Source organism: Crocodylus porosus, unplaced genomic scaffold, assembly GCF_001723895.1.
Source record: "Crocodylus porosus isolate Cpor-Errol unplaced genomic scaffold, CroPor_comp1, whole genome shotgun sequence".
Classification (NCBI taxonomy): domain Eukaryota; kingdom Metazoa; phylum Chordata; order Crocodylia; family Crocodylidae; genus Crocodylus; species Crocodylus porosus.
The window spans coordinates 42040316-42061803 of NW_017728907.1; the positions used below are offsets into that span (position 1 = coordinate 42040316).

Consider the following 21488-nt stretch of genomic DNA (forward strand, 5'->3'; position numbering starts at 1 on the left):
TTGGCTTCCAGGGGCACAACGGGCATTAACCCATGTGTCTCCTCTGGGAGCAGGCCCAACTCTCTGTGCCTCAGGTTTATAGATTCATAAATTCCAGGGTCAGCCACCTAGTCCAACCCCCTGCCCCTGGCAGGCAAGAAAAGGGTCACCAAACCTGGGATCATGTGATCCCAGCCAGGTGCCTGTTCAGTCTCCTCTTGAAGACCCCAAGGAGGGGACAAGCACCACTTGCCTTGGAAGCCCATTCCAGATCCTGGCAACCCTGACCATGACAAACTTTTTTCTAACATCCAGTCTAAACCTACTCTCCAATACCTTATGGCCATTGTTCCTTGTTGTTCCAGGGGGTGCTCTGGTAAACGGATCATTGCCTTCTTCATGCTGCTCCCCCCTTATGAATTTGTACACCGCCACAAGGTCCCCTCTCAACCTTCTCTTGGAGAGGCTGAAAAGGTTGAAGTACCTTAGCCTTTCCTCATAGGGCCTTTCCTGTGGGCCTCCAATCAGATGAGTGGCTCTTCTTTGGACCCTCTCCAGGTTATCTGCATCCCGTTTGAACTGCAGCGTCCAGAACTGGACACAGTACTCCAGCTGCAGCCTGACCAGTGCCACGTAGAAAGGGAGAATCACCTCTCTGGACCTGTTTGTGAAGCACCTACGGATGCATGACAAGGTGCAATTGGCTCTGCCAACTACTTCATCACATTGATGATGTTCATCCTGGAGTCAACAGTGACTCCAAGATCTCTTTCTGCCTCAGTGGTTCTGAGAAAGTCACCCCCCCCACCCAGCCTATAGGTATGATGGAAGTTTTTCCTCCCTAGATGAAGCACCTTGCACTTGTCCTTATTGAATTGCATCTTGTTGTTCTCTGACCACTTCCCATCCTGTTGAGCTCAGCCTGGACCTGGTTCCTCCTCTCCAGGGTGTTAGCTTCACCCCATATTTTAGTGTCATCTGCAGATTTGGACAGGGTGCTTTCCATCCCCTCATCCAGATCACTGATGAAGATGTTGAACAGCACCAGCCCCAGGAATGAGCCCTGGGGGACTCCACTGCACACATCTTTCCAGGTTGACACTGACCCATCCACCACCACCCTCTGAGTGCAACCCCTGAGCCAGTTCGCTACCCATTCTACCATATAATTATCCATGGCAAATCTCCTCAGTTTATTAATAAGGATGGTATGGGATACCATGTCAAAAGCCTTCTTAAAGTCCAAATAGATAATATCCACCTCTGTCCCAGCTGCCTGCAGTGGGTTTGTTCGGGATTGAGAGAGTGGTCATGGTAAAACGGTAAGAAAGGTTTATTGATCTAACAAACACATAATTACGCAAAGCTTAACAACACAACAAAGACAGACAGTAAATCTCTGAGTTGGCAACTTATTGGCAGTCCCCTTTTATGCCTGGTATACAACAAGCCTCTCGAAATGCAGCAAAGTCAGGCATCCCCAGTCTATTCTGTCCAAAGGGATTACCAGGAAGGACCCTGGTAATCAGTCTTCGGGCTTCTCAGGACCCACCACCCCACCAATCCCAGGTCTGCGGCTTCTCTTTCACAATGATAGCTTCCTTTTCCACGCTGCACCTTCCTTCAGCTGATTTCCAGATACGCCGGCAAATCTATAGATTTTTGACTAGCTGTTGCCTTGCAGCCAATTATAGTTCTATACTACAAACTTTCCTTATATAACTAACTGATAGGAGTACAAGCCTTTGCGTTTTCCTTATATGACTGATTTTAGCTGTGCCATCGCTAACGAAGCTGGCTTTAAGCTATAGCAAAATGCATTAACAAAACACAGGAAATGCTTAACTACAACAGCTTCCTTTTACACTCTTTCTTCTAGCTATAAGCATTCTGCAATACACAGATACGCAGCAGAAAACCAGGTTTAACCCTCTGAATGCTGGTTAGCTGTCACAGGATGCTTCAGCAAGCATTCTTTCAAGCAGACACAATTTGTTGTCAAGAGACATGACCAAGTCACTGCCACAAACCTCGACTCCTGCAGCTGGCTCGGGGCCCTCAGGTTTAATACTAGGATCTTCACTCTCAGCAATATTGTGGTTTTTTACTGTTATTAGTTAAATGACTTGAAATCCTTGATTGGAAGCTTGTGTAAAAATGCAATTCTATATTCCTGTTGTTCTCTTTTTCCTTTTCATGTGTAAGGACAGACTGGCTGAACCAAAGGCTAGGACAGTATGTTACAAAAAAAGGCTACCGTAGGACCTCCTTTTTTTGAATGAGCATGACCATGGCTTCTGTGCTTTGTGTGGGGCTCAATCCTATAAATATCTGTCAGGTGTGGTTATGAGTGTGCATGCTTATCGGAGCCCTTCAGTGGACTTAGAGGAATGTCTGGTATGAGAATCTTAAGTGACCATAGCCCTGAACTCGCATGTAAGGCTCCATCGTTGATTTATAATGGAAATGTACTCTTAAAAATCATGCCCCATCCCTTTCTTGAAGATTCTGACACCTTTCCTAACCCTTATTTCTCTATAATACAAATTACACTGGCTACTAAATTTGTCCAGGAAATGGTCTTTATACTTTCAGCACTCAGCACACCAATATCTATTTGTGTATGTAAATTGTGTGAAAACATGTTATCTCTTTATTCCAAATATCTGGATAATATACAGGAGAACCATTTACTTAAAGACTATATTTTCAGACTGGTTTTGTTCATATTCCCATGCTTTAAACCCCTGATATTTTATAGTATCCATTTTGATATGAGGTGACATGGAGTACACACCAGGTTTCAGATAAGGCCACAGCATTGATTTTTTGTAATGGTAGTGAAGTATTTCTGAACTGCTCACCATGTCTATCCCACGGATCCTAATGTCTTGTAAACTTTTTGCAGTTGTATATTGAGCTTAGAGGTATATATGTCCCTGTCTGCACTGGCAGTCAGACAGTTTGCTGTGTTACACAGCCCTTTCTGTGTCACAGAAGATGTGAATGTAGTTTTTTAGCCAGTACGGTAACTAAGAGTGGGCAAGTGGGGCATCAGCCCAGGGAGCTGATTGAGAGGAGGTGCCAGAATGTCAGTCTCCTGTGAAGTTTTTGCCATTAAAGCAACAGCTACATGCAGAGACATCATGGCCATGTCCAGACAAGTGCATCTGTGCGGTATGTGGTGCCGCAGACACATCTGTGGTGCCACATAACATACATTCAGGTGCTCTCTGCACTGCAAGGGAGCAGCATGCAGGGTGCAGGGGTTGACCCCTGGATATCTAGGGGTCCAAACAAACAAACAAAAAACAGTGCAAAAAAAAAAAATAGACCTGCACATGCACGCACTGCTCAAAACCAGAGCCATACTCCAGCTGCTAACCAGGCTCTGAGCAGCAGAATTGCTACTGCTGCAGCCCCAGAAACCCTCAAGACCCCAAGTAAGGATGCTGGGGCCATCTCAGTGCTGGCATCAGCCTCCCTTACCCCACCCAAGGTAACCTGCTGCTGGCCAGAGGGCATGTGGCACAAGCGTTTCCTGGGGACAAATAGCAACAGCACAGTGTCCTACTGCTAGTTGTCCCCAGGGAACCATCAATTCTCGCATGGACACGGCCCATGTCAGTCACTGCAGCAGCTTAAGACAACAACACAACAGCAGCAGCTAAGATATCTGAGTCCCAAGAACAAGAAAACCTGACCACCCTGACCACTTTCCTCCTTCACCCTTACCCCAAGCCAGCTCCACCCAGCCCCATATGCCAAGATCAGGGTGTGCAGGGAGCCACAGGGCCTCTCTCAAGTGCAGGCCATGGCTCACATGGCTCCCCAAAGATGTGTGGGGAGTCCCTTGAGCCAGATGATATAATGCTGAGGGCTGGATCTGGCCTCTATAGACAGAAGCCAGGTTAGAGATGCATCTTATAGGCTAACTGAATCAGAGAGTTCATTCTGAGGCACCGCAGATGGATGGAACAGGCCTGCTGAAGCTATTTTTTTATCAAGTGCCACAAGTCAATAGGTATTTAGCATGAAGGTCACTTAACTTCACCAACATTTGTTCCTGCAGGAAACCTCCTAATTGATCGTTTCCAAGTTAAAAAGCCCACCTCTTCTTCACCTTTCTCTCAGTGGTGACATAGACTTAACACACGTGAAATAACTGAACTCGTTATGGCACACAAACCTGAAAAACAACAGAAAGTCCCCAACTTCAAAAATATTAGAAGACCACTTAAAATGATGTATAGACAACAGAATGCAGGAACAAATACTGCCAAACTAAGTTAGTTTCACCAGGCTAAAAATTGCAATAATTTTTTTGAACGGCAGACTGAGGAAAGGTAGGATAAAATATCGTATTGCAGCTCTACAGTTACTGGGTTTCCATTTTCCAAGAGATTTTTGCCTCAGATCATATTTAGTTTTCTTTTATGTTTAGGACTGCAATTGCTAGTTGTGGTACGTAACACAGTTCAAGTTGTTTTTTGCTGAAGACAAGATTGGATTCAAGTAGCAACATCCTTAAAAAATGAAGTTCTAGAGGATAAGTAAATTCACGCAGCAAAACACCAGGGGCACAAGGAGGCCCTAATTTACCACCAGCTACTTGGGGGAAAGCCCTGGTGGTCCACTATGTGCCTCTGCCCTCTTGAGAAAGGGGCAACTGGAGGCAGGCTTGCATGCATCAAATACAAAACTATGGGTAATAAAAACACCTCCCAAAACTGTTGTGGGCTCACAAAAAAGAGAATTATAAAGAGATGGAATCATAAAAATGAGCCTACATAAAATCCTGCATCCAAGTTCTTGCTAAAGCCTTACGTGCAACATTTTCTAAACATCCACAATTTGTGAACCCTCTGCCACAAGAGGGCAAACTTTACCAAGTCATTTAACACAAAACACAAAAGGCCTCCTCATCCAATAATACATGCTACTCGATTTTAATTAGAGTCGAATTCTTACCTAACAAACTCTCTGCCTAAATGTACCTTCAGGGATCAGATGTGAAAACTATTCCTGGCAGTTACAACCTGATTACAATTTTTATATTTGTCTCTGCATCTTATATTTTTTTTACCTTTTAAAGTATCTAAGAAAAAATCCATTTCTAGATGCCCGGGTATGACTATAGGGCAGTGGTGTTCAAACTTTTTGCCCAGTGGACTGGATGGGCAGCACTTGGTTAATCTGCAGGCCAGATCTAGTTGGTGGTCTCATGCAGTGCCTGGAATGGGCATGGTGGCGCCCCATCCAGCCATAGTGGGGTGAGGGGGCAGCCTGGCCCCAGCCCAGCCCTGCAGGGGGAAGGAGTCTGATCCAGCCACAGAGGGGTGGAGGGCACAGCCCCAAATTGGCCTCATGGGAGGGGAAGAAGGGATTGTAGCCCAGCCCCATGTGGGGAACGGAGCACAGCCAATCTGGCCATGCTGGGGGGCGAGGAGGGAGGCTGGGTGAAGGAGTTGTGGCCCAACTCTGACCCACTGCAAGGCTTGGGCTTGGGAACCTGGCAGCAAGAAAGGGTGGCCGTATTATTTGTCATAGCTCCCATACCACCAAATATCCCAACCCACGGGGAGCCCCATGGGCTGGATACCACTTCTCCACAGACTGCATTTGGCACATGGGCCAGAGGCTGAGTACCCCAATGTAGGATATCTCCTAATGCCAATAAAACTAATCTGTCTCAAATCTGCAAATCTGTCTCAAATCAGTGAAGGCAAAAACCAATCAGATCCCTCTGTCTTGACCATCCCCATATCTGGATAAAGAAAAAGTTCCTTTGAAAATGTGCTCATAGTAATTTATTTTTCTAGTTAAATGTAATACAAAGTTTTACAGTACATGGTTTAGAATTTTCTTGGAAATTTTTTTAAAAGAATAGGTGATGCAACAAAACTCCCAAATTAATTCAAACTTCCTTCTCCGTGTCAATAGCATGTTTCCTACCTATTGCAAATTATCAATTTAACTGTGATTATAACATAATGCTTCCATCTTTGCAATGGATGCTGTAATGTATCTATATCTGAAAGGTAATAATTATTCACCTAATAAATGTGTTTTTTGAGCTATAGTAATGTTAGACTAGAAAGACTGTATTGTGTTATGAACTAGCTTAAGAGAAAATATAAACAATATATAGAGTGCAAGCAACTATCATTAGCAGGTAATAACACAGGTTAAATCACTAGGAAAGTAATACCTTTAGGTAATTTCCCTAAAGGTTTGTACAGATTATTCATACAGTGGAAATTGGGAAAAGCAGGCTACAACACGTTTAATAAATGGATTCTACCTTGAAAGCTAGAGAATACACTCTCTTTTAATGCATGCAGGTTATAGCCAAATAAAAATCTCTTGGATCAAATTCACCACAAGCATAAGGAGCTGCAAGTCTACTGAAGCCAATGAAGTTGCATTGGCTTCAGGCAGCAATAAGTTTTAACTTCTGATGTCAGGTTTTTAAAAAGGCTAGTCTGATAATGGCACAAAATACCAATATTATGCTAATCTCACAGGGTCGTCTTCTTTGGCTCCTCATAAGTGAAGTTGTCAAGATAGCTGTCTGCTAAACGTATCATCTGCCTTAATGCAGAAAGTATCAGGATATCAATATTGCACGTCAGCTCCAACTCTGAGCAGTAATTCTTAACAGGTACAATCTGAGAAAGAGGGATCCCAAATTTCGCTGAAGCTACCCGCATCTGTAAAAAAAAAAAAAAAAAAAAAAAAAAAGGTTCAAAATGGGTTATCCTAAAATGCTTCTAAGCTCGTCCAGTTTGGTTTTTCTTTAAGGAAGATAACCGGCACCACCTGCCCAAGAGCAACCCCGCGCAGTTATTATGTACCCTCTTAAGCACCTTTTCTGCAAGCTGAACAGACGTAGTGCCTTCAGTTTCTCCTCCCATGACTTGCTTTCCGAGCCCTTCATCATCTTTGTTGCCTGCTTCTGGACCTTCTCTAACTTCTCCATGCCCTTATTAAAATGTGGAGCCCAGAACTACACAAAGTACTCCCAATGAAGCCTAACTAACACCAATAGGGAAGTAATCACCTTTTGTCTTGCACCTAATGCTTCTATTGATTTATCCCTAAACCACTTTCACCTTTTGTGCTGCTGCACTACACTGAAGACATACTCAATCTGTGACCTAAGACTCCCACGTGCTGTTGGGATCTACCAAGATTTCCAAGTGCTGCTATCCAGCCAGGTGTCACCCATTTTATATCTGTGTTTTTTGATTATTCATCTAAAGCCATAGTACCTTGCATTTGTCTGAATGAACTTTATCCATGAAGAAGAATGGTAGCAGAAGGGCTGGCAAGCCCTCCTGGCCCAATAGGGACATTGCAGTCCTCTTGAAAAAGAAAAAAAGAGGCATACACACAGTGGAAGTTAGGAACAGTCCTCAAAGAGGACTATACAACAGTGGCCCGGACTTGTAGGGAAATGATTAGGAAAGCTAAGGCAGTGACTGAGTTTAAGTTAGCCAAAGGAGTGAAAGACAAAAAGAAATCCTTCTTCAGGTATGTAGGAAGCAGAAGGAAAACAAATGGAAGCATGGACCCCTGCTTAGGACAGCTGGTAATGGACACTCAGGAAAAAACTGAACTCCTGAATGCCCACTTTGCATCAGCATTTCACCAGACCAAGAGGAAAGACAACCAAGATAAGGATCACAGGGGGCATGGTAGGAATGATGTCCTTCCCACTGTGGATACTGAGCTGGTACACAACCAACTAGAAAAGCTAAACATTTTTTAAGTCACCAGGACTGGATGGACTTCACCCAAGAGTGCCAATGAAGCTGGCTGAGGTTATTGCAGAACTCCTGGCAAAACTCCTTCAGAAATCATGGCACGCAAGGGAGATCCCTGAAGATTGGAAGAGCACCAACATTGTGCCCATGTTTAAGAAGGGGAAGAGGGAGGACCTGAGCAACTATAGGCCAATCAGCCTAACTTCCATCCCAGAGAAAAACATGGAAAAACTCATTAAAGAATCGGATACAGGCTGAAGAGCTGGGCAGACCAGAAGCAGATGAAATTTAACACTCAGAAGTATAAGTTTCTCCATCTGGGGGCACACAATCCCCAACATGCCTACAGGCTGGGTGGCGACAATCTGACTTGTACCACAGCCGAAAGGGGCCTAGGGGTAGTGTTCAACCATCACATGAACATGAGCCGGCAGTGCCCAGCAGAGCAAACACACTGGCACGCATTAACCATTCCATCTCATGCAAAACTAAGGAAGTGATACGCCCATTGTACTCTGCCCTGGTGAGACCACAGCTGGAGTACTGCATCCAGTTCTGGGCACCACACTTCAACAAAGATGTGGAAAAAACTTGAGACGGTTCAAAGAAGAGCCATGCATATAATCAGGAACTTGCAAGACAAGCCATATGAGGAGCGGCTGAAGAACTTGGGTCTCTTCAGCCTATGGAAGAGAAGGCTGAGAGGGGACTTAGTAGTAGCTTACTGCTACATCAGGGGAGTACATCAAGAACTCGCTGAATGGCTGTTCACCAGGGAAGACCAGGAGCAACGGATACAAACTCTTGGAAGACTCCCACAGGCTCAATTCCAGAAAAAACTCCTTCACAGTCTGGGTGTCCAGACTGTGGAATAAACTCCCTCCAGTGGTGGTGGAGTCACCTACCCTGGAAAACTTCAAAAGGAGACCAGACAGTCACCTTGCTGGGGTCACTTGACCCCAGTTGTCTTTTCCTGCCTAGTGCAGGGGCACTGGACCCAATGATCTACAAGGTCCCTTCCAGCCCCAAACAATCTATCAATCCTGTTAGCTCTAGCCCGACTTTCCAATCCATCAAGATCTTTCTGAATTGCACTCACATCCTCCAGCATGTTCACAATCTTTCCCAGTTTTGTGTCATCTGCAAACTTGCTCAAGAAGTTTTCTATGCCAGCATCCAAATCATTAACAAGATGTTGAACAGTATCAGGCAGTGGGACTGTTAGGGTAGCTTGTCACATTTTGTTTTAGTTGCACATGTTTGAGTGGTGAATTACAGTATTGTTGGAACCTTCTTTTGTTTCTTCTGTTTCTGCTTTTTGGTATTTGAATGGTCAGCTATAGCTGTGAGTTTTCCCTCACAGCTTCTTTCCTTTTTTATCAATGTGAGAACAGTAGCTTATGTTTTAAGATTATCAGCATAGTGTTAGCCTTGTTACCAGCTCAAATTAACTGAACTTGGCACTAACCGAATAAATTAGAGTGATGAAATGATTAGATATGTCAATTACAGGGGACCAAATGGGACACTGACCGATTTCAGATTCCTTGGATTTCCAGTGTTGGTGGACAGACGAAAGTAAGAGGTCATGGCACGCGCAACTTAAGACACCAGTAAAAGACCAAATTAAGAGGTATGCTTGTGATGGGTCTGTTGGAACAAAGGAATATGCTGACAGGATAAAATATGAACAGTATGAACAGTTAAGTAGGTCCATATTCTTTTGTTCTTCAATCAGGAGATCCCCCTGTCTTAACATAGGACCCAGTTTTCTTGGTTCTTCTTTTCTGGCCAACATACTTCTGCAATCTCTTCTTGTTGCCCTTAGCCCCCTTTGCCAGGTGCAGCTCATTCTTTATCTTTGCCTGATTTTGTCCTTGCAAGTTCTTGCTATTTCCTGGTACACTTCCATGGTGACCTGACCATTCTTTCATTTCCTATATGCTTTCCTTTTGCATTTGAGGCTTTTTAGAAGTTCCTTGTGCAGCCACATTGGTCTCTTGCTTCTTTTGCTTCCATTGTGTAAGGACAAATTCTTGTTGAGCTTCCAATGTTGTGCCCTTCAGAAAGTTCCAGCCCTCTTGGATGTCTTTATCCTTCAGTCTATCCTCTCATGACACCATGCCTATTAAGTCCTGAAGTCAGATAAAATCCACTTATTTTAAATCTAGCATCCTAATTTTGCTGACCTCATGGTTTACCTGTCTCAGGATCTGGAATACTATCATATCATGCTCACTTCCTCACATGTTACCCATCACCTTGCCATCCTCTACCAGTTCTTCCCTGTTGGTCAGGACAAGATCCAAAAAATAGATGATCCTCTAGTTACATCTTCAACCTTCTGGAACAGAAAGTTGTCCTCCACACAAGTTAGGAACTGGGTTGACATTTTACATTTGGCTGCACTGTTCTTCCAGCAGATGTCTGGAAAATTGAAGTCTCCAATCACTACCATCTCATAGGTTTTGGATATATTTGTCATGTGCTTGACAAATGCCTCATTCACCTCCTCTTCCTTAGTTGAAGTGCCCCTGCTGACATTTTGTAATGTGGGGACACAAATACAGCTGAAGCTGCCGTCTGCTGGAGCATGGTAATTATGCAGCATGTCAGAGCACCTTTTCTGCACATGTCTAGCATCTAAAAGAGACAGAGAGAGAAAGAAGAAAGAAAGGGGAGGGAAGCAAACACAACACTGGAAAAAAGGAAAAAAATACCCCAAACACACCAGGGACTAGGCAAACACTCAAGCACCAATCAAACCACCCTAAGTTATTAACACAGAGAAAAGACTCTTCAAGGCCATCCCACACCTGAGCTGCTTATATCAGAGCAACTGCTCTCTCCTCACCCCTCCTTCTTCCCCTGACATGCTTCCAATGCCAGGAAGGAAAGGGCTAGATAGTGCAAGAATTATCTTTCTGTCCTTCTCCCCCCCCCCATATTTACATTGACTAAGAGCCATTTCTTACCAAGGGAATCCTCAGCTGGCCTATAGGAGCCAGAATCTGGCTCCTGTCTACAAAACAATAGGGCAAAAGAATCTAGTCCTTAATTTTAATGAGATTTATTATGTGTTCATTTTATTTTATTACCCGCTCTTATTCTTGGAGATGAACCTTACAATTTAAGCAAGGCCTTAAAACAGAACCACAGATACTAAAGGATATACGTAGGCATACCTTCAGCTTATGCGTACAAGACTTCTCCGAATGAAAATGTGTGTAGAGTAAGAAGGGGCACAAGCATCACAGAACAACTGTACAAAATCACAATATCTCAGTCTTCAAGATAATTGAGTGACTGTATGGCACTATAACCAACAATGCTGGGGTTTTTTTACCTGTTCCATAACAGTTTTACTTCTATAGACATATGCAAGGTTGTCTTCAAGTAAAGGACAAAGTTCATCCACTTTAGTTAGACAAATCAGCTGTGGAACTCCTGCATCAAAAAATGAGTAAGGTTTTACACCTAGTTTTTTAATCAGTTTTTCATTGCAATGACTTCTGCCTAGAAAAGGCAAAAGAATTTTGTTTTGCTCAAAAGTATTAGAAAAGAAGATTAATTATAAGCAAATCTGAATGAAACAATTATGAAACAACCTATGCATGTGGGTGGGAAAATATTTTGTAAACAAATTGATTATTTAGTTAACACCGTAGACACGACACTTAATGGCTAATTTAGTAACTGGGCCAGGGTGGAAATTTGATTATTCAAAACAAGGACTACAGAAAACAAGGTACACCTAGCAATTAGCTTTTCATGGCTCTGTCCATTTTATCCTCTGGAATTGACTTGTACAACACTGGGAGCATATCACACTCCTGCTACTGTATCTAGCCCTAGCCACACGAGATAATGGTGTGGAGCAGTGCTTGCTAGTATGGGACTCCCACGCTTCCCTTTTTATTTGCTTTTTCTGTTTTCTTTCTGCAGTGTAGCTGCTAAACAAATCAGTTTTAATGCCCAGCATTTTCTAAAACAATTAATAAAATCAAAGTGGGTAACTCCCGGAGAGATGTATTCCTAGGAGCCTTACTAGTACATGTCTATGTCTACTGGGGATCTATGCCAATCAAAATGGCTTTGCTATATTAAGGAGAAGAAACATATGCTGTAAACCCAAACAGGAGAGAGAGAGTACTCAGGGACCCCTGGAATTTCTCTTTTTCCCCAGTGCCGCTACTATAGCTTAGCACCGTAGCAAATATCTCTCCAATAAGAAAAATGAATATACTTCCATAAAACAATGCCATTTACAGAGATGAACCTGGTCGAAGGATTCACCCCCAAGAACAATACGTAACAGTCTATTCCCTGAGTATAAGCATGGGTCCTAGCAATGCTTTAAGTGTTCAGGCTTGAAACCTTGATTAATTTCTAAGCAGGCTCACTTCCTTCAATTCTGCACTGTTAAGGAACATAAAACGCACCAAGTTGGTTCACTTTCTTTCGAACTAGTTTCAGCTTCTGTTCCAGTGTGTCCGAGAGGATCTCTATTTTGCACCCATCAACAACAAATACAACACAGTGAATTTGATCTTTCAGAGCAGGATTTTTTATGTAGCCTGGAGAATCTTGGCAAATGGAGACAGCTGGATTAAACTGCAAAGAAAATATCTGACAATAAGTTTTAGCAGTTCCAGAAAACTCTGCAGTCTAATAGTTACATGAGCCATATCTCTAAACAAGTAGTAAATAGTATTTGCTTCATTTTATAGGAGAGAAATGCTGGTCTGTAGGGAGGTGACTGAACTCACAGTGGAACTACTAGAATGAAGATTAAAACCAAATGACATCAGGGTGTTGCAGTCCCTTAGTCATTCTTTCAGACAGTCAAATTCTGATTTTAGTTATTATAAGCTGGTGTAAATCCAAAATAGTCCATTTAAAATGTATAAGTTATATCTGAATACATATGAAAACATTTAAAGAGGAGCTATTACAATTATTAATAAACTTAGTTACACTTTATTATTTGTCACCACTACTTTGAAAAATTCTATTAAATATTTTTTAAACCTACAGTGTCAGTATGCCATTTACATTTCTAGTAGCAAATATGCTTCAAAATAGTTTAAACCAACTGTAATAACTTGGGCCTAATTATTCATTGGCTTACACAAGTACAAAATGATTCCCAAACTATACCAGACAAGAAGAATAAATTATTATTTAAACAAGTTTGTATGACTATAAATGACAGCATAAGTGATTACAGACAGTGCAGGACAGCAGAGAATCAGACTTAACACTTTCATATAGTTTATTGATTTTTAAAGACACCTCACTTCTGAGTGCCTATAGTCAGTTCCAAATCTGCCAGAATTTCTAGCATAATCTACCAAGCAGAGTGCTTATTTTCCTCTAGTAATTAAATGCAAGATAAAAATTTGGGAAAGAACCATTTAAGGACTTCACAGAGTTCAATACAAAATGCATAAAATTTGAAGAAATCCTACCTGATACCTATCAGGAATATGGCCTTTTATTATGTTAGTTATTTCATTAATTTCTAAACCACATCCTAATTTTTCTTCTAGTCCCATTGTGTCACAGAAGATAACAGGGAGAGCCTTGCCATCTCTTCCATCTTTAACTGGATATAACCGATACTAGTGGAGCAGAAACATAATGTAACATGTTACTGAAAAGTGCACAGGGACAGCCAGATTCCACACCCCTTCTCCAAAATGCGTAATGCCTTTTCCCACAACACATTTTGCTGGAGCATAAATTTCAGTGAGGGTAAGCATGGAAAAAGTTATTAAAATATGATCCTTAAAGAAACATCTGTATTTTTTTCTCTTGTGCTGAAATGACATATGGATTTTGTTTAAGTGGATGTGCCTGTAGCTTAGAAATTAAGCAGTTAAAAGCAAATCCATACCTGTGTTGTCACACTTGTATCATCAGACCCTGTTATTGCTTGATTTGTCACATAACCTCGGAAAACTGAATTCACAGAGTTGAAAAAACTGGACTTCCCAGCTCCAACTGGACCAACAAATAGAATTCGAATCTGAGAGACTGAATTTAGATATGGCTCATAAGATCTGACTTCATCCATGATTTTTTTTCTCTCCCTGTGAAAATAAAAATACATCAAAATCAGACACAGGTGGTATCTCAGCCCCTATTTTATGATGCATATTAACAAGAGAAAATCAGGAACATGCAAATATTTCCCCTCTCCCCACACCCCACTTTCAACTCTGGTGTCCTCTAATTCTGCATTCTGAGTTAGAAATATCTATGATCTGGTTTTCAGAAAGTGCCTGCTGAAGTTAAAGAAAGTTGGCTGTAAATCTGGTACAGGCATCCTAAATGAGGCAACTAAAAGACCTAAAACAGTTGTTCTGCTTTAACAGAGGTAAATTAAACCTCTGAATTAAGTTAAATCCAGAACAAGGTACTGGCTCTGCCACAGGTACTGAGCCATGGTAAAGTCATCTAAGCAATCTGAGGAATATGTTAAAAACCCTTTTTAAGGAGAGTAGGTGACTCCATTTACAGAACATATAGACACACAATATATATAGATCTGTCATGCATTCAGGTAACAGAGCTCAGGTTCTATAAATCACCAAATGCAGCTTATATCTTAAACCTGTATCCTGTGAAACATAGGAAATACACAGATTCAGGCAGAAGAGAAACAAATGAACCAGTGTCTAGAATGTGGTCACTGAAATATAACCATTGTTCAGAAGCGCAAACTTCAATGTAGTAAAGGAGTTTGACTAATTAGAGGTAAACAGTAATTAACTACCCTCAGGGAAATAACATCAAATACAGCGATTTTATGTTTTGATCGCTGATGTAAGAGATGTCAAGCTTTGTAGAAATGCCCTTTAGTTTTTTACACTCTGAACATTAAGGACATCCTTTGCAGAAAAGGATGTACAGCACAGATTTGAAAAGCAGCATACTGCCACTAGGATGAAGGATGTTGGGATGCAGGGTGTTCTCCAGATGGATCAAATGCACTATTTTTTACTATCATTATTCTTAGGCTGATTTGGGAACTGTTCAGTCAATTAACTATCTTAACTAGCTGTTTAACTGGCCTATAATCCTGTAGATCAGCCACCTTGAATCTCTTCCAGAGTGCACAGTTTGGCTAGCAATAAGCCTAGCTTTTCAGAAAATTTACTACGGTTGAAACTTTCATCAATTGTGTAAAAGTGATAAGGATTTTCTCCTCAAGGTGATCTTTAAACATACACAACATATAACAGCAAATTCCCATAAAATAAATTTACCTTTGCTCAAAGTTCCTCAAACGTTTTCTTCCAAAGAGTCATGAAACCGTAATAGGTTACTATTGCTGTCAGTAAACCTTAACTTAAAGATAACAGCTTATTCACTGCTTTTCAGACCCTCATGCCAGCCTGGAATCTCCAGGGAACTCAGGACAATAGCATCACAAACCTGGCAATTTTCCCTTTGAGAGAACAGTGTTGATTCCCAGTCCACCCAGTTAATGTCCTTTAAGACTTTCTGGATCTCAGGAGGCTGAAACGCTTGGCCTCTCTGGCATGTTTCTGGCGCAGATTTTGTCTGTTATCACCTTGCATAAATTGAGCCTTGCAGCCCAGCTGTCTTTCACCCACAGGATTAATACTGAACCCAAAACAGAACAGTAGTTTAAGGCTAGGGAAGGACACTACACATAAACCAGTTTAAGTGATCCAAAACTGTTTTAAACCTGTAAGAGAAGTTCAGTGCACATAAACCAGTCTGAAAATTGCTGAAACTGGTTATAACCCTGTTTGAAAATTGCTGAAACTGGTTTGAGATACTACATTCAACCAGGTTTATCAGATTTAACTGATTTGGGTCAAACCAGTTTATGCAATGTCTGTCTCAGACCTTTCCTGGTTTAAGTTAAATCAGAGTCCCCCAGTATCCTGGCATGCTTTCTGGGCTGGGCGGGGCCCTCTGCTCTGGCCTGGCCCTTCCCCTCTGCTCCCTGGCTGCAGCTCCATCACAGACTGTGCATACAACAGGGTCTGCCCCCCCCCCAACCCCTCCTTGCTCAAGCAGGAATCCCCCCCTCTGCTCTGCCTTACCCAAATACATCCCAGCATTAGCTAGCATACCACATGCTGGCTATGGTCTGTGCTGTGGGAGATGGGACAAAGGCAGACAGGACTATGTCAATTTAGGGCTTTCTGGAACTAATCAACAAGTAGCTGGTAATGTCCCTCCATTCCTTCCTTGGAAAAGCTGTTTAAGAAGAGCTTGAACTAATGGAGAGAGGCTGTTGTTTTCTTAATGGGAGGACAACATTGAGTTAGGGGTGATAAAGACTGTGTTATCAACTCCCTGCTGGGCTGCTCAGGATGGAGGGAGAGGAACCCCACCCTAGTCAGAGCGTCCTGCTGGGGCCTGGTCATACTCCTCCTCAGCTCAGCACTATGGAAGAGAGGGAGGGCTGCTCTAGGACCCCCTGGCTTCTAGCCTGAGCTACTGCAGTGATGTTCCAGCATTCTTCATCCAGAGGGGATGTCTGAACGGTGAAAAACTGGTTTAGCCTAGCCAGGTTAGACTAACCTGCAAAGATTGAATCAATTCAGGCTCAGGCTTTTTGAATGTCTGTCCCTAGCCTAAATGTAGCCTGTCCCATAACTCCAGCTACATGGACACACAAAGCAGACAAATGATGCACTGCCTCATACTAGGAGAAGTCACTTAGTTCCAGGATAAAGTGACAAGTAACTATACACAGATGTAAGCTACACTGGTGTATTGATCTCATGTCCACTCTCCTAGTCACTTCATTTGCTCAGTGCAAACTGGCTTCCTCTTTTTAGTAGCCAGGCACTGTAACCGTGTTCCCTTGACTAGCTTTGCAGAACTGTTTGTGAAATAACTTTTTCTTCCATACCTGCATACGTTGCACTCGGATCCTGAAAACATTGCTTGATCGTGGAACCTAAGCACCACTCCCAGCTTCCCATGATAATTTATATAAAGTGGAACTTCTTCTATTGGAGAGAAAGTACATTTTTGTACCATGGATCATGCTAGGGAGCACTGTTATGAAGCACAGCACACACACTCTGCAAGCTCTACTTCCCCATGCTGACAGCTGGCCATGTATTAATGGACTGCCTTTTTTGGCAGGGCTTATGGGCATGTTCCCAGTCCTCATATAAAGAAGACCACATGATATCAGTTTCTGCTACCTCACCTGGAGCAACAGTGGAGTGCTTCACTGTGGATTCCCTGGTATGGTCCTGAGGCTGTATTTTCATATCCTAAGATTGCCCCACTCCAGAACACTATTTAACTTGGTAGTTAAGGAACACCTTTGGGGTTTGCAAGAGCTCCAGTCACTATGAATGACCAGGTTTCTCAAATCAGCCCTCACTCCAGTAACCAGTTCAAGGTTATGAAACCTAAGTGGAGATAGGTACTTATCTGAAAAGAGTGAGGTATAGGTCACCATCTCTGTACCAAACATTACCTACTGTTTGTTTTCAGCATGATAATTTTGTTAATCCCATTCTTAGGTCTCTAACCTGACTATGTATAATTAGTAAGCACTAATGCAGAGATAGATCCTACTGGGTGGCATGACATCTAGAAGTTAGTGTTCAATGTTGTTGTGCCTAAGACAGCTAAGTCCCTTTGTAGCTTTTAGCCTCTTTTTGGACACTGACAGATGTGAAAAAAAGAAAAAACAAGTGCTTTACTTCCATCTTGGCACACCCCTGCACCAAGCACAGCTCATGGCCAAAAGAGGCATTGCATTAGTTTGACTGACTCACCCAACATCTTTATAGATCACGTGCTTCAACAGAGCTTTTTGGTGCTTTGCTCTAATAGACAATTGAATCTGCTTTAGTTAAAAGTGCCAAAAAGCCCTGCTAAAGCACCTGATCTATACAGACACTGGGGAGCTGGATTAAACTGATGTGCTTCCTCTTCTGGTAAAGCACTGGGGTTCGGGCAGGGGGTTTATGCCTGTCAGCAGCCTTTTTGCCTCACTTGCCATCTTTTAAAATGGTAATAATATACTTCCATGTATTGCTGAAATAGTACAAGAATAAATGCAATAAGACCAGGATGCACTTGGATTCTATGTTGATGGAATTCATATAAGTACCTAAAATATACAAACAACATTTCAATATCAAATAACTATATCAATCTTTATTACTGTCTATCAAATTCCCAGATAACCCCCAGGGTTCACTAGCCACAGATCATCACATGTATATGCTACAATAGTTAACTTACTCAGCTGTCCAAGTCACATTCCTCCATGGAGATTCTAGGAAATCAGTATAATCTAGGGGGAAGTAATATAATATTAAGAATATGAAACAAAATTCTCAATTTTCATTTTCTCTTTAGATGCGAATTTACCTTCAACTCTATAAACTTCACATTCCAAAAGCTTGAAATCATTTCCAGTCAACTCCTCAGCAGGGGCTATGTAGTTCTTGTTATCATTCATTGCTACTGATACGCTATTACCATTCAGAGTGATTAGAAAGTAATTTCCAAAGTTAGGGCCACTGTTAGAACAGACATATACAGCATTAGCTGCAATTTGACACACAAATATTTTAGAGTTGATCACACCCTCTTTCTCTGTTAGTCTAAAGAGAAAAGCCTCCTCATCACTTAGGTACTTCTGAATCGAAACATAGCTCTGACTTGTAAAGCCTCCAAAAATAAAACCACTTTCATTATATACTACTGTTACAGTTGGTCCTTGATTATCACATTTGGCATGAAATTCACCAGTGGTGAAACCATGGACACTTCCCTTGTACAGAAGTGTCAAGTGACTGCATCTCAAAAGATGTTTCAGTTCCTTTTCTTCATCTTTTGTTAATCTGGTTTTGACAGCACTCATCCTTCTTAATCTAGAGAAAGAGAGAGAAATTACAAATGTATTATTTATTCATTCATATGCATGAGACTAGTATCTAGAAGTATCAAATGAGGTCAGGCAGGGTTAAAACAGAGAACAGTTCCTACTACAAAGTCTACACGCTACACAAACAAGATGAGCATGGTGGAAGAAGCCATTGTTTTCTCTATTTTACATGCAAGAAATGAAATACAGGAGGCCAAAATCCTCAGCTTGTGTAAACCAACACATATTCATATTCTATCATCGTATTCTATAATGAGTTTATAGAATGACTCATTCACAGAGCTAGTGTCACAAACAAGTCTCAGAATTGTTTGCAAGAGTAAAACTGCATGTAAGATATGTTGGCACTAGTAATTTTGCTTGTACTAGAGGAGTGATAAAAATTATACTTCATTTGTGGGGTTTTTCTTTTTCTTTTTCTTTCTTGTTTCTTCTACTTCCTTTATATCTCTGCTTGATTGTTCATAGCCATAATTCTGCCAAAATAAATCCACTGTATGAACTGATATGGGAAGAGGGGGAATAAGTTGCTGTCCATTTTTTTTTAAAGGTATGCCTATACTGGATTTCAAGTCATGAGGATCGTACACTTGTCATTTAATTATTCTCAACTACAGAGATATATGAGACATATAAAGCTGTCCTTTAATCTTTACATCATTTACATGGCAGTAGGCAGAACTTCCAGCACCACAAACTGCCTGTTTTCATATTAACAAGGATGTATGCACACTGTATACATGTTTACTTGGAAATAACATGATGGGGCAAAATCCCTTGTTTTGGATTCAAGGACAAGTGGAGGAGGACAGGCAGCTACTGCAGCTCTGGCTGTGGCTCTGGCACCATGCTGAGCTGGAGTCAGAGCCACCATTCCTTACCCCTGTATCCACCATCTGCCACCTCTGTTCTGTGCTGCCTTTCCCCCCTGCTTACCCTGAGTTGCAACTCCAGCCCACAGCATAGAGCAGATGCTGACTCTGGCTTCTGCCCAGCCAGGAAGTAGTGGCGCTGGCAGCTCCGGCTCTGGCTCCGGCTCCGGCCCCGGCTCCAACCCTAGGGCCAGGGCCAGAGCTGCCGTCACAACCAGTCAGGGTAAGTGGCAGAGGGGAGGAGGGGCCAAGCAGGGTGCAGACAAGTGGTAATAAGCAGAAGGCACCAGGGAGCACAGGCACTGCAAAAAATGAAGCAGGCAAGGGAGGGTGCAGGCAAGAAGGCAGGTGCCAGGTTGGCACAGGTGCTGCAGCACAGAGAGGTGACAATGGGAACAAATAGCAGGGTGGGTGCATGGTGGAGGAGGACAGGCAGCAAGGGGCCAGTGCACATGGGCAAGAGGTGAGGGTCAGATTGTTTGACTCCCCCACCAGCTGCCCCTGCCACTGTTTTTCCTGTTGCAGGGGGAGCAAATTAAGACAACCTTCCAATAGTTAGACTCTATACGTGGAAAATTATAACAGATTTATAAAAGCTCCAGGTCTAGGATCTAATTATTTAGGGGTCATGCTAAAGTCACTCATATTGGATTAGGTAAATGTGGTAACCTACAAAACATTTTGCTTAGAAAATCCCATTGTTCAAAAGTCAGAATCTTTTGAAAGCTCTGCACCGAACCTGTAGGTGGAACCTGCAGATGCTTTGGTTAACTTACTCACTGATTGTTGCCACAAGTGAAGCATTCAACTGAAAGTTCAAAGCCGAAGTTACCATGAATGGAACAAGATCCATACCAGAAGTGTAACCCAGGCAGTACTCCAAGAGGTACCCCCTCTCCAACTGAAGGGAATCAAAGAAGGTGCACAAGCACTGTGGGAGGTATAGGGACTTTCCTCCCCCAACAGAGCACAGCCAGTCACACTCCTTTGTTACACTATTGATTCATACTAGCACTGCAATATACAGGCATCATTAAACAAATATGTTTGTAAACCACCTTCTGTCTTACTACTCAATCAGAGTCATCAACTTTTCAACATTTACAAACTAGAAAGCCTCCCAAATAGTTCAAGAGATGATGCATATATATACACATGCATGTGTTATAAATATTACACTTCATTCAGTTATGCTATACATTTAATAATACATGTTAATATAACATATTATAAATAAAATTATATATTCTCACCAAGTGAGCCCTCCTCCTGGGAAGTTCAGTACGCAGTGAGGAAAGAAAACTGAAAGCAATTTTTTACGTCACAAGGAGGCTGGGGCTTTACTTCCTTATTTGTGGTTCCTTTCTTGTTTCCTAACAATTGCCAAGCCAGCTGTTACTCACCTAAAATATCAGAAGACTCCTCAACAAGAAATAGTTCTGCTTCTTAGTACGATAAAGTGGCACAGGTTAGAATTTTTAAACAGTTATTGCCCTGGCCAGCTGGCTACGGGGAACAATAGCAGGAAGAGAAAGCAGGGACTGGCCACATCTGGGCCAAGTAAACAGGAGGCCTGGTAAGCTGACTGAGGAGGCTATAAACCTTTTCTCAAGGCTGAGGTAGGGGGAGTGGTGGGGTAGGATGCAGCCACCCTGAGAGCCAAGGCTCTGAGCAAGCTATGCAGGAAAAGCTGTTGCTCAGGAAGGGAAGCCTCTGTTGGCAGAGAGTGAAGGAGAGCCTGGGGAGTGCAGAGCATGGAGAATGTTTCTGTTGTGTTAAGTCAGGAAGAAACCTGGGAAAGAGGAGGTAAAGGCACGTGGAATGGAGAGAACTGATTAAACCCTGGAGGGACCATGTGCATCCAGAGAACTAAGGGCAGCTCAGATAGTGCCTGGAGGAGCCCAGTGAAATGGGTGCATGTGGTAGGCTGGGTGGTTTACGTGAACCCAAAGTTAAACT

The 21488-nt window shown here is 42.4% G+C and overlaps 1 protein-coding gene across 3 annotated transcripts; it reads right to left on the reverse strand.

The window, feature by feature from the left end:
* Positions 1-5774: 5774 nt before the first annotated feature.
* Positions 5775-20857, reverse strand: IFI44L (interferon induced protein 44 like). 3 transcript variants are annotated; one of them, XM_019531214.1, is made up of 8 exons: positions 20783-20857; positions 18138-18643; positions 18009-18060; positions 13648-13843; positions 13220-13372; positions 12191-12362; positions 11095-11195; positions 5775-6692 (listed from the first exon to the last, which is right to left on the reverse strand). In XM_019531214.1, the coding sequence occupies exons 2-8, from the start codon at positions 18631-18633 to the stop codon at positions 6501-6503; spliced, it is 1362 nt and encodes a 453-aa protein (XP_019386759.1). In that variant the 5' UTR covers positions 18634-18643; positions 20783-20857; the 3' UTR covers positions 5775-6500. The 3 variants fall into 3 exon arrangements, with proteins under 3 accessions (XP_019386759.1, XP_019386758.1, XP_019386760.1); XM_019531213.1 differs by having other exon boundaries at positions 12191-12377; XM_019531215.1 differs by lacking the exon at positions 5775-6692 and adding an exon at positions 10176-10391 and having other exon boundaries at positions 12191-12377.
* Positions 20858-21488: the final 631 nt, after the last annotated feature.

Coding starts and splice junctions, on each gene's coding strand:
- IFI44L (XM_019531213.1), bottom strand. CDS start 18,633: ATGAGTGCTGTCAAAACCAGATTAACAAAAGATGAAGAAAAGGAACTG. Junction 13,844..18,008: donor AATGTGACTTGGACAGCTGA/GTAAGTTAACTA, acceptor TTATTTTCACAG/GGAGAGAAAAAAAATCATGG. Junction 6,693..11,094: donor GTAAAACTGTTATGGAACAG/GTAAAAAAACCC, acceptor TTTTTTTTACAG/ATGCGGGTAGCTTCAGCGAA.